Raw genomic sequence first — 14,128 nt, forward strand, 5'->3', positions numbered from 1 at the left:
CAGGATTAGGTAGATTGGCCAGGACGGAGTTATTTTCTTGGGAGAGAGGAACCTTGAGCTGACACCTGACAGGTAGTGCGCAGATGCCTAATGGGGTGGAATGGGGTGGCGAGGCGGGGGGGGGGGGTACATATTGCACTGAAAATACACAGGTCCTTTAGTTAGCAGGCATCTACCTAGCAAGAAATTAATTACAGTTGAATTTGAGGTGTATGGCCGTATGGCAAAGGAGAGCAAGAATATAGGAATGAATGGGGAGAAACTGTTAGGCCCTGGGAAATGCCTGTACCTTGTGGTCATGTTACTAGAACAGTTCCGCTGGGATGGAGCAGTACTGGCTTCTAATGTTCTGACAGTAGCTGAGTGTGTGCCTGTTGTGCATGCATACACACTTGCACACGTGTATGACGACTCTGCAGTGGCACCCCTCCAAGTGCCCATGTGTTCACAGACACGCATACCCCGAGCTTTCTCCCTACTCTCATGAGATTGTAGTGAAAAATGTGGAACCAAACCTCAGGTTCTTCGGAGGCCAGTCCTGAACACATGTGCAAAGCTAATGGATGATGTTTGTAAGCACAGAGAAATCCTCATAGGGAAAACCACTCTACTTTCCTGGGATGACAGATTAAATAATAGTTGAGTAGAGGGTGAAAAAAGAGAAAAAAACAATGAGGTGAAGTAAAAGGTAGAGAAGAGGAAAAAAAAGAAGAGAAAGAAGAAAGAAGCACTGTGTCCCAACTTTAGAAGAATGTGAGATGTGGGTAAGGATGTCTAATTAAATCTTTTGAGATATATAAATGAGGCTTTGAGTACTGGTATCTACCTCGGTAGCTGTACCTGGATACCAGGATTTACCACTTTCGGACAAGAGAAAACTGAGAATATAGACCATGCATTGATTCATCCACGCATCTCATTTCCATTGCATGGTTGTCTCTCAACGAATATTTGTTGAATGAATGAAAATATTAGATCCTGAACTTTCTAATTCCCAAGATGGATTGTTCTTGTAAAATAAATACTACTTTGTTTATCTTTCTATAGGAGTCCATTGACTTCTGGGTTTTAGATCAGACTGCCCCACCAAGTACCAGAGTGAGCCTTATAAGGATGCAGGGCTCTCTACACAGGTCTTTTTCCCCATCCTATCCCCAAAGTCCCTCTACTCATTTTTTAAAAAATTTTATAATTCAATATTTCATTCCCTATATGTAAGTCAATAGATTCTGCATACATTCCTAGGAGAGGAAACACAATGATCTATATCAAACTTCAATTCCATTTAAACCTCAATCTGAGGCATATGTAGGGTTCTTTCCTAAACACAAGATTTGCATCTGGAGGGAAGAGAATTCTGATTACCTGGGTAGCAAGGGGGTGAAAACATACAGAAAAGATGAAAATGCAGAGGAGCAAAGACAATTTGTTCCTGTTTCTCAGTTTTGTCTCAAGATGTTAGTGTTCAGTGATGTCCATTTTCAGCAGAAGTATTCTCTGGTCATCTTCTTGGCTCGGTCCTTCCTATTTTAGTACCTGGGAAGCTAAAAATGTTTTTGTCTGTACTTTGCCAACTCAGCAACAGAGCAGCTGCATTCAGTACACTGCCAGGCTGTTTCTCTGTATGTGCTCAGTTGCTGAGCAGGTGTGTTCTCCCCAGATACACCTTTTAAGATGATAGTGTCATCAGTCATCAGTGTTCAAAGAACTGGAGGGAAGGGGGAAAAGGCTAATTGGTTTCAATCCAAAGCTCTCTCGCTAACCCCTGGTGTACAGTATCTGCCCTGTTTTGTGTCCTATCTCCCCTCTGAGCATAATTAATTATTCCCTCCAAGGAAACGAATTGAGTAGAGGGAGAGGGAGAGTGAGAGGTAAGTGGGATGATAGCTGCCCTTCTCCCTCCCCCATGTGACATAGGCAGACATTAGAACTTTGGAATTGGCATCAACCATCATGTCCATGATTCTGGGTGGTCAGAGAAGATGACCACAGAAGCCTCCATCCCTATCCCTCTCCTACTTGGGCCATCATGGAGTTGAACTAAAGCTTAAGTCACACTCTGTTTCTCAACACCTCCAAGGCTATTATAGTTATTAAAAGTGTCTGACAATCTTCTGACCATTCAGATCCTGTTCCTTCAGATGGTTGTGCTCTCCCTTGCAAATTATTTTTATATGTTTACTGCCCTATTACCGAACAGGTTCTGCTTGATTTCCTTGTTCACGCTTTAATTTGGTTGCACTTTATTTTACAATTCACTAACTTTGTTGAAAATAAATTCACTTTACTTGGGTGGTTAGTATTGCTCATTTGATAACATAAGTACTATGTTAGGGTGAGGTGATTGCATAGTAAATGCCATGCAATTACAAGGTAAATATACGATGGGTTCATTTTATCCTCTAAGCCCAACACAGGATGATACAGCAATTACTTTTGGACCTATTGAATGTACTGACCACATAATCTGTAGGGAGATTAGTTACATAGTTAGCATTTGCCACCTTCCACTTCTATATACTTTCCAAGATTACACCTCATTTAGGATTGTGTAGTATTAGATAAATTTTATGCTAAATCGTAATAGCCCTTATGAATCTCTTTAGGAATGAACCACACTCAATGTGCATCTAGCAAAAGAGTTGAAAAGTGGCTATGACATATCTTGGGGGATGGGGAGACAGCCAGATTCTAAATTCAAACTAACGCTTTTATTTTTGCTTTGCCCATGCATTCAATAGGATGGAGTAGGAGAGGTATGGGAGAAACAGCATGTGCCCTCTTAGATACCAGTGCTCTTCCACAAAAAAAGCATTAGACTCTAGCATTTAATTGGTGCTAGAAAACATTTACCATGGACATAATAGCACCTAGGACCAAGACCTTTTCATATTTCACAACAGAAAATCTCTCATAACTGTTTATATCCTAAACCAATGTTGTCAATGTTCTCTTAAACTGAATGGCATGTGCCAAAGCTAAAAGTCATCGTCGTGAGCTCTGGTCTTCTCTCTCTCAACTCATAGACCATGTGTTATCTTCTCACCCTAGACCGTTCTCTGTGAATGCATGTGCCCCAGGTCATATATAAGTAGAGCAGTTCACCCATATTTTGTCATTGTATGTGGGTCTCATGTCTTCCCTCAAATAAAAAGTAAAAATAAAATATTAAAAAAACACTTTTGACTTCCTAAAACAATTAAGAAGTTGCCTTTTTTGCTTGAAAAATATTATATACTTTGAAAATTTGATTCAAGATTCTATTACATGGTAAGCTACCTTAATGCAGTAAAGATACTTGACTAGCATCCCTTTGATTTATGTAAGGTATTTTAGAAACATGATTATTGTGTGAAAGAGAGTACAACTTGTGGCTAACTGCATATGTCATTTTCTCTGAGCATTAGCTCCAAAAATCCAGTAGCATTTCATTTTGTATCCTGGGGTGGCTCTTTGGCTCTATGCCCATGTTGGCCACTTAGGTTTTCTCTTGTGTCTTTCAGGCATTGAGAATGCCAGCGACATTGCTTTGTACTCGGGTTTGGGCGCTGCAGTCGTGGCCGTTGCAGTCCTGGTCATTGGCATCACCCTTTATAGACGGAGCCAGAGTGACTATGGTGTGGACGTCATTGACTCTTCTGCATTGACAGGTGGCTTCCAGACCTTCAACTTCAAAACAGTCCGTCAAGGTCAGCAGCATAGGTTCCCCCAACATCTTGTCCTCAGGACCATAGACTACAGTCACACAGGACCCCCATGCTCTTTGGCTCTGTGTGAACGTAGCTCTTGGCACTGGGAGGCGCTATCAAATTGTCTTCACACAGTAGGAAACATGGCTCAATGGCATAGTCTGCTTAAGTGTAAGGATAAATGGCTATCAGTTTACCATCAGCAATACTTTAGGTGAGGCATTTCCATCTTTGGTATGTAATGAGCTTAATAAGTTATTCTATCTCACATTACCCAACTTTCTATTTCAACAAGCCTGCTTTGAGGCTGTATATTTAATTTAATTAACTAAATATGGATTTTTCAAAGCTTAGGACCAACTACTATTTTACCAGCTCCTAGGCATATTTATTAAACTGTTTATTATTTGGAGTTATTTTTGTACTTCTGTTTTAAATTAGTAAAAGGACTTTAGAGGATATACGATGGATCATTTAGCCAGGGAAAAAATGAAATTCCCAGCCTAAATGATTCTCACCTGTTACCAAGTCAGACAATCTTTTGTTGTGGGGGAAGGATAATCTATCATATCAAACTATAGGAATATTCATTTTCAACACAGTCATTTAATTCTCTTATATGAACCAAATCTATTTCTGATTGCAAGATAGGGATGAGACATACAGTTTTTATTTTAGAAGAAATGAAACCTCAGTGGATCAACTTTGTTACATTGACCTTCATCGTCAATATTGTCACATTTATTTGTTTATTGCATGTCAATAGCACCTGTACAATAGGAGGAAAAGTCTAATGGCTTGGTAGTGACGGAGTGCAGACCAGGTTCTAACTTGAAAATCCGAGCATGCTAGAAATAGGGAGATGGCTGAGATAGACAAAATGCTTTACCACTCGCCACTCCTGGGATCCAAAGTTTCAGGTCTGAGTCTGAGTCTGCTTGACCTCATATAGGGTTTAGTATACATGATTTAATTAGAAATAAAGCCAGCGAACAACTGATCTTTATAATACATAAGAACCTAGAAATAGAGACGTCTAGTCAAGCTGGCAGAGGAGTTAATCACTGTGCTTGCCTCCTCCCATGACCACATCAAAATTACAACTAAATTATAAGACAGCCATCACTAAGAAACACCTGCAGACCAACTGAACAGAATTCCTATAACTGATGATATAAAGAAAATGCCAAAGCATCACCCGAACAGCTCCACAAACAACATACTCACAGGGCAAACCTGGCAAGCCCCAAAACCACACTAAAGCGATCCCACACTGTTGGGTCAACCCTCGCACAACTTGTCCTCTATAATGATGGCCATTTAACACAGCAAGTCATCCTACAGGTCAGTCTCCCCACCTCCCCCACTCATATGTCAATATCAATCAATGCTCAACAACAAAAGGAGGTCAGACAGAACCTACACAAGGGAGTGCCCTGAAGCTCCCAGCTCGTGTCACCAAGGAGACTGCACCACTAAGCCCCACAAAAACACCTACTACATAAGACCATCCTGCCAACACTTGGAGTCACAGCAGACCTACCCAATACACAGAAACAAATACAGAGAATCAGTCATAATGAGGAGTCAAAGAAACATGTTCCAAATGAAAGGACAAGACAAAAGTACAAAAAAATAACAGAATGAAATGGAGACAAGCAATCTACCAGATACAGAGTTCAAAATACTGTTTATAATGATGCTCAGTGAACGTAGGGGAAGAATAGATGAGCTCAGTGAGAACTTCAACAAAAAGATAGAAAACACAAAAAAGAACGAGTCAGAAATGAAGAATACAATAACTGAAACTAAGAATACTTTAGAGGGAATCAAATGCAGATTAGATGAACCAGAGGATCAAATCAGCAATCTGAAGACAAGGTAGTGGAAAACACCCAATCTGAAGAACAAAAAAAAAGAATTTACAAAATAAAGATAATTTAAGAGACCTTTGGGACAACATCAGGTGTACCGAAACTGGCATCACGGGGTACCAAAAGGAAGAGAAAGCAGCAGAGAACTGAAAACCTATTTGAAGAAATGACAGAAAACTCCCCCAGCCTAGGAAAAGAAATAAACATATGAGCCCAGGAAGCACAGAAAGTTCCAAACAAGATGAATTAAAACAGGCTCACACCAAGACACATCATAATTAAAATGTCAAAGATTAAAGACAAAGAGAGACTCTTAAGTGTAGCAAGAGAAAAGCAGTTAGTTATATATAGTGGAGCTGCCATAAGACTGTAGCTTGTTTCCCAACAGAAATTTTGCAGGCCAAAGGGATTTGCATAAAATATTCAAAGTGATGAAAGTAGAGACCTAGAACCAAGATTATTCGACCCAGCAAGGTTATCATTTAGAATCGAAGAAGAGATAAAGAGTTTCAAAAACAAGTAAAAACTAAAGGAGTTTATCACTACTAAACCAGTATTACAAGAAATGTTAAAGGGACTTCTTTAGGAAGAAAAGAAAAAGATCCAAAACATGAGTAAGAAAATATAAGAAAGAAAAAAAACCTCAAAGATAAACACACAACAAAAGCGTGAATCAACCAACCATGAAACTAGTACAAAGGTTAAAAGGCAAAAGTAGGAATATCATGTGTAATTAGAATAATTAAGAGGTACACACAAGCACACAAAAAAGTATAATGATAAAAACATAAACATGGAGGGAATGAGTGATTTTCGAATGTGTTCAAACTTAAATGACCATCAAAAAGAACTAGGTTGCTATGAATGTAGCTTGGTAGAATGAAGCACATGGCAACCACAAGCCAAAAATCTACAAAAGATATGTAATACAGAGAAATTAGTTCAAACATAATATTATAGAAAGTCATCGACATACAAGAGAATAAGAAAGGAATAGAAAACTACAAAAACAGTCAGAAACCAGTTAATAAAATGGCAACAACTACATAGCTATCAATAATTACTTTAAATGTAAATTGGCTAAATGCTCCAATCAAATGACATAGGTTAGCTGAATGAACAATCTGTCTTACACCTAAATGATCTAAAAAAAGAAGAAGAAAGTCCAAAGTGACTAGAAGGAAGGAAATAATAAAGATAGGAGTGGAAATAAATGAAATAGAGTAAAAAAAAAAAAAAAACAGTAAAAAAGATAAATGAAACTAAGGGTTGGTTTTTTGAAAAGATAAACATAACTGATAAACATCTAGCCAGACTCATCGAGAGCATGAGAAGGCCCAAATAAATACAATCAGAAATGAGAGAAGTGACAACTGACACCACAAAAATACAAATGATTATAAAGAAGTACTATGAACAATTATATGCCAACAAATTGGACTACCTGAAAGAAATGGATAAATTCCTAGAAACACACAATCTTCTAAGGCTAACTCAGGAAGAAACAGAAAATCTGAGCAGAGTGATAACTAATAATGAAATTAAATCAGTAATCAAAAAAACTCCCAATGAACAAAATCCCTGAACCAAATGTCTTCACAGGTAACTTTTTACCAGACATTCAAAAAAAAAGAATTCATACCTATCAAAAGTATAAGAGGAAGGCTCCCAAACTTCATTTTACAAGGCCAGCATTACCCTGATACCAAAACCAAAGACAGTATAAAAGAAAAGGTAATATCCCTGATGAGCATAAGTGCCAAAATACTAAATGTTAGCAAACTGAATTCAGCAATACATTAAAAATATGTATCATGATCAAATGGGATTTATTCCTAGAATGAAATGTTGGTTCAATATCTGCAAATCAGTTAACATGATATATCACATAAACAAAATGCGGGATAAAAATACGACCATATCAACAGATGCAGAAAAAGCATGACAAAATCCAGCATCCATTTATGGTTTAAAAAAAAAAAAAAAAACTCTCAGCAAAGTGGGATAGATGCAGCATACCTCAACATAATCAAAACACAGCTAACATCATACGCAGTGGAGAAAAGCTGAAAGCTTTATCTTAAGATCAGGAACAAGACAGGGTTGTCCACTTTCATCACTTTTATTTAACACAGTATTGGAAGTCCTAGTCACAGAATTCAGACAAGAAATAAAAAGCATCCAAATTGGAAAGAAGTAAAACTCATTATTTGCAAATGACATGATACTATATATAAAGAACCCTAAAGAATCCAATGGAGTATTATCAGAATAAATGAATTCGGTAAAATAGCAGGACACAAAATTAATATTCAGAAATCAGTTGCATTTTTATACATCAATAACAAACTATCAGAAAGGGAAATTAAGAAAACCTATTTATAATTACATCAAAAAGAATGAAATCAAACCTAAGAAAGAAATTAACCAACGAGGTGAAAGACCTGTACTTGCAAAGCTAAGATATTGAAGAAAGAAATTGACGAAAACACAAATAAATGGAAGGACGATATCCTGTGCTCATGGATAAGAATTAACATTGTTAAACTGTCCGTACTACCCAAAGCAATCTACAGATTCAGTGCAATCCCTAGCAAAATACCAATGAAATTTTCTACAGATGCAGTGCAGTCCCTAGTAAAATACCAATGACATTTTTCATGGAACTAGAATAATCCTAAAATTTATATAGAACCACAAAAAAAAAAAATCCAGATAGCCAAAGTAATCTTGAAGAACAAAGTCGTAGTTATGTACCTGCTATTAAACAATACTACAAGACTGCAGTAATCAAAACAGCTTGATATTGGCATAAAAACAGACACATGCAGATTAAAGACTTAAATTTAAGACCCAAAACTTTATAACCCCTAGAAGGAAACATAGGCAGTAAACTCTATGACATCACTCTTAGTAATTTATTTTTTTGGAATCTCTCTTGGGCAAGGGAAACAAAAGAAAAAATAAACAAATGGGACTACATCAAACTAAAGAGTTTTTGCACAGTGAAGGAAATCATCATCAATTCAAAAAGACAACTTACAGAATGGGAGGAGATATTCACCACTCATCTATCTCATTGGGGTTAATATACAAAATATACAACTTAACACATAATCAGATTTTGTTTTTAAATGGAGAAGACCCAAATAGACATTTCTTCAAAGAGGACATACAGATGGCCGATGGACATATAAAAAGATGCTCAACATCACTGATCATGAGGAAAGTACATATTAAAGCCACAATAAGCTGTCACCTCACAGCTGTCAGAATGGCTGTCATCAAGAAATGAAACAAGTGTTGTCAAGGATGTAAAGAAACGGGAACCCTCATGCACTGCTGGTGGGACTGTACGTTGGTGTAGCCACGATGGAAAACAGTATGAAGGTTCCTCAAAAAATTGAAATAGAATTACCATACGACCCAGCAATTCCACTTCTGGGTATTTTTCCAGAGAAATCCATAACACTAATTTCAAAAGATATATGCGCCCCTCTGTTCATTGCAGCATTATTTACAATGGCCCCAATATAGCAGCCACCTAAGTGTCCATCCATAGATCAATGGATAAAGAAGTAGGACATATATACAGTGGTATATTACTCAGCCATTAAAAAGAATGATCTTCCCATTTGATACAATGTGGGTAAACCTAGAGGGTATTATGCTGAGAGAATTAAGTCAGACAGAGAAAGACAAATACCATGCGATTTTACTTATATGTGTAATCAAAACAAAACAAAAAACAGAACAAAACAATCTCATAGATACAGAGAAGAAATTGATGATTGGCAGATGGGAGGGAGAGTTGCAGGAGTGGTAAAAATAGGGGAATGGATTAAGATGTATAAGTTGGCAGTTATAAAAATTGTCACACGGTAAAATACAACATAGGGAATACAGTCAGTAATATTGTAGTAACCACGTATGGTGTCAGATGGGTACTAGATTTATTGGGGTGATCACTTTGTAAGTTATACACATGCCTAATCATGATGCTGTACACTAGAAATTAATATGATACTGTATATTAACTGTAATAGAAAAAAATTTTAAAGAAACTAGAATTATATTTCCATCAAATAAAAGGAGATAAGTGTCTTGGATCATAGCACTTGAAAACAGAGGAAAGGTAGTAGAGAGTTTTGTGTACATATTCAGAAGCTTTGAAGTCATATGGAAGAGTCCAAAACTGCTATGTGACCTAGTTAATTATTTTCTCTGAGTTTCAATTTACAGCTGTAAAATGGAAATACTAATATCCAACTCAAAGGGTTCCGCTGAGGATGAAATTACCTGGAATAACATGAGTTATCAGCCCTTTGTGTATGGAAGGTGCTCAAAAAATATACTGAATATTGTTCTAGAAGATGGTTGCTTCCTCTTACCTTGGCACAAGATGCTAGCGTGTTCTGCAGTGTGCCAGGAAGCAGGCAAGAGGGGTAGTTCCTTAGGGGAATGCAGACTTGCATAAGTTAAACACATCTCCTTAGTGTGGGGTTTCTCGGAGCTTACATGTATAGTAAATCTGAGAGAATATGTAGACTTTAAATAACTTTACCATTTTGATCTTTTTTTGACCAGTAATCTCTCAAAACTAGTAATATAAGCAAACATTCTTTATTAAAATTCTACTCTACCCCATATTCATTCTGATAACACCTCACATTGATGCTTGTATGGTTCCCACCTTCACTGTCTTAGAGCCATCACTTCTTGAGCACATAGAGTCAGGACCCCGGGAAGGTGAGCAAGACTTTTTAAAGAGATGTCACACTTAAACTAGATGAGAAACTTTTTAAAAAGGATTTCCAAAGAGACACTTGGGATAGTTCAGTGATTGTACCTGATCAAAACTGAATCAAGTTGGCAGGCAATTTTCATCAACTTTGGACTCTATCACACATGCCTACTATCATAATTGCATTTTCCATTTAAGTGCTTATGTTAGGCTTAAGTCTTAATCTAGTAACTATTTTTACTTCACATAAGTTAGGAGGGTTTTTTAAGAATAGTTAGATTTTTTTTAAGAGTAACCAGAAATTAAATAAGAATGTGAGGGCTCGAGATAAAGTAATCATGAGACTCAGGAATACAGTTTTTTAAGTCTTAGTGGAAACTCCTGTTCTCAACTCTTTTCAGATGTGAGATGGATCTTAAGCCCTGCTTCTTGCCTAGAAAAATGATACCAAGAGCAAGGCTGGTACCTATAAATTTCAATGCAGTTCTGTTAAAAAGCACAGTTCCTTGATTATGCCTTTGTCTTGGCACAAGAGCCTTAAGCATGGAAAAAAAAATGCATCACCAAGGAGCCTTTAGATCTTCAAGGTTATTTCATTTCACTTTGAACCTCTTCCGCTGTGATGTTGGATTCTTAGAGCATCAGAACAAGAGGTGGGAAATGTCAGGATTACAGATTTCCTGCTGGCATTGCTACAAATTATGAAAATGGAAAAAACAATAGAGGCTAATACAATATGTCCTAGAATTGCAACATTTTCAAAAATATCATACTTAAAACATTTTTATCAGGCCCCAAAGGAAAATTGTTTAATATGGTTTGGGTTTCAATTTGAGATGTCACATTGACGGACTGAGAGGGTGGGAGGTTTGGGACTGAGGGTTATTTTGTTATTTACTAATAAATGAGATGACTTCATCACAAGAAAATATCACAGCATTTCATTTTGCTATTTGGCTTAGAAAAGATTGGTAAGCCCCAAGAGATGAGAAAGTCCAATTTCTCATGTTTTTGTAAAGATTATTTTTTTTCCATTTGTTTTGAGACAGAAAGGAAGCCATTCTATGCTGCTTGTCGTGTAGACTCTGAGTCTCCCCCTGTCCCCGTGTGGTGCCTCCTTTTCCTCTCAGAGTGACATATGCGTTATTAGAGCAAATTGGCTACTAAGACTCATGATTCATGAGGTCTCCTGACCCTTTTGCTCTGGGGACACATCATTTTCTTCCCCAGCGCCAGAAACTGCCCAGAATTCCACGTGAGATGTGCTGGCACTGGCGCGGCTTCCGTTATAAACAGCACTACCTAGTCACCGTGCTGTGTCATCTCCTGCCATTTAAAATGAACAGATGTTAGTTTTGCTCCAAACTGGATCATAAAACATCTTTCTTTTTAAGCTTCTCTTTGCCAGTTAAAATCACATAAACAAAAATACCTGAGTTAGTTGCCTGATGGAGTGCCAGAAATACTTGTTTTGAAAAGATAGCATGTAAGGAACTCTAGAAAGTGAAAAAGTTTTTGTCAGCAGTAGCATTTAAAGAATCACCATGAAAGCCAGACTCCAAGATTCCAAAACTCTGGTCACTAATGACCAGTCTAACAGAGCCACTCTAGACACACAGAGTGGCCCCAAATGGCTAGCTCTGATTGGAAGAGAGGGCAAGCACACTGGTTGCTGTGCAGTTAGTAGAAGCAGGTGTAAAGGGGTAACTGTACTTTTTAGTTTCTGAGTGACAGATCAATTTTCTTTTACCAGGTAACTCCCTGCTCCTGAATTCCTCCATGCAACCAGATCTGACAGTGAGCCGTACATACAGTGGACCCATCTGTCTACAGGATCCTCTGGACAAGGAACTCATGACAGAATCCTCACTCTTTAACCCTTTGTCAGACATCAAAGTCAAAGTTCAGAGCTCATTCATGGTTTCACTGGGAGTGTCTGAGAGAGCCGAGTACCATGGCAAGAACCATTCTGGGACTTTTCCCCATGGGAACAACCGCAGCTTCAGTACAATGCATCCTAGAAATAAAACGCCCTACATCCAGAATCTGTCATCACTCCCCACAAGAACAGAACTGAGGACAACTGGGGTCTTTGGCCATTTAGGAGGACGCTTAGTAATGCCAAATACAGGTGGGTGGTAAGTGTGCGTTTGTGTGTTTTCTAACATTTATTTAAACATTATTGTTTTATACAATTAGATCTCATCACATTCATTTTTTAAGATGTTATCATCCCCTTGTCAGAGCTACGAACACCATGGTTCCATCAGTCTACTTGATTTACACAGCAAACCAGAACCAACTCTGAGATTAGATTTTGCAGTCTTCATCTCAGTGTGTACGAAACAGACCATTTGATGTCCTGTTAGAGTTGATAGCCATATTGCTCAAAAGATTTGGATGGTCACCAGAGTTTAAAGCCCCTTTGAAATATATTTCCTAAAACATGATAAGTAAGCACTGAGAACATTCTTCTACGTGACCAACAAATACCATGTTTATAGCCAAGCATGGTTTATGCACTAGTAGATAATTTAGTGAAATGACACTCAGAATTGAACTTCCTCCATAACTGACCCAATAAACACTGTCAGTGTCCACAGACCTTCATATAATGTTACTTTATGATGGCAATGGTGAGGGATCATTATGGAGTTGTTCTTCGGAATTAAAATTTCAAATCCCAATATAATTAGTTCTCAAGAAATTTTTTCTCCTTTCTGTTCAAAGTAAGTTTTGTTTTGTTTCATTTTGATGTTTTGACAAGGATACTGAAGGTTACACAGCCCAGATCACTTTTAAAATGAAAATGGCATTCTTCCTATGTATTAGTCTTCAGAGTTGCCGCTAAGACCTAATTGCATGGCAGAAGAGGGCAATCTCTCCTCTGATTTCTAAGCAACAGGAATTAGGTAGTGCTCTAATTGCTGTTGGCTACTGAGGGGAAAAAAGAGTGCCCTGGGTCAATGAGTGTTACCAGACAACAGGTTAGCATCATGCCAGGACCATAGGGCCCCCTCAGACTTCTCTCTAGAGTAGAGCTAACCAGCCTCTCCAAGTGAAACATTTCATCTTGTAAAATGGAATCTGTAGTTGCACTAGTCTGGTGCTACCACTCTAGCTGACTGACCCTCTACCAGCTTTAGTGACTTAAAACTGCGATTTGTTTCAAGTTGATGAATGCTATCTTGTTCTATATCAATTGCTTCCTTCAAATCTTCATTTCAGGCATATAGCCTTCAAATGCAGCCTTAATAATGACATTTTTTTCTAAACTTTCAATTCCTTAAATATCTCATAGTGTTTTAGGATGTGGTACGGATCCTTGTTTAAATATGTATGCACATCATTGTATAAATGTCAGTGTGTGATGTATTCCTCCTTGGTAATATCAGTGGATAGATCAATGTAGAATGTGTCAGTCAGCCATACTTACCAAATATTCTCTTTGTAAGAATCTATGAACTAGGAGTGTGGGTACTGGACAAAGAAAACTAAAAGATGCAAACCCTGTCCTTTCAAAGAGAATAGAATATATTCATCAGAACCATAGAAGTTGCAAATTGAGTTATTATGTACTTATATCTCCACCTAACTCAAAGGGCTCTCAGTTATTACTGGTTAAATAAATTGGCCCACATCCTCCTCTCTCTCCTCCTGTCCTCATTTGTTAGTGTGTGTAAGTATGTGTGTATTTATACACATTTGGGGTGAATACCAAGATCAACTCTTTCATCGGCTATGTTTGTTTAATATTCATCAAAGAAAGTGACATGAAATCATGATGAAAACCGATTTTTCTTTTTCTTCCATTCTGACTT

At 37.7% G+C, this 14,128-nt stretch overlaps 1 protein-coding gene across 12 annotated transcripts in view; it reads left to right on the forward strand.

Annotated features, from left to right (window-relative positions):
• The window catches only part of UNC5D (unc-5 netrin receptor D), a 472,257-nt gene that overhangs the window by 394,216 nt on the left and 63,913 nt on the right, over positions 1-14,128 (forward strand). For 5 of the 12 annotated variants that reach the window (XM_016128802.2, XM_016128809.2, XM_016128797.2 and 2 more), the window contains 3 exons: positions 2,742-2,756; positions 3,504-3,689; positions 12,061-12,438. In XM_016128802.2, coding sequence (XP_015984288.1) covers positions 2,742-2,756; positions 3,504-3,689; positions 12,061-12,438 — 579 coding nt within the window. The remainder of the gene's footprint in view (positions 1-2,741; positions 2,757-3,503; positions 3,690-12,060; positions 12,439-14,128) is intronic. The other 7 variants (XM_016128798.2, XM_016128800.2, XM_016128804.2 and 4 more) reach the window with 3 other exon arrangements.

The sequence above is a fragment of the Rousettus aegyptiacus genome, unplaced genomic scaffold (genome assembly GCF_014176215.1).
Source record: "Rousettus aegyptiacus isolate mRouAeg1 unplaced genomic scaffold, mRouAeg1.p scaffold_m13_p_11, whole genome shotgun sequence".
NCBI lineage: Eukaryota > Metazoa > Chordata > Mammalia > Chiroptera > Pteropodidae > Rousettus > Rousettus aegyptiacus.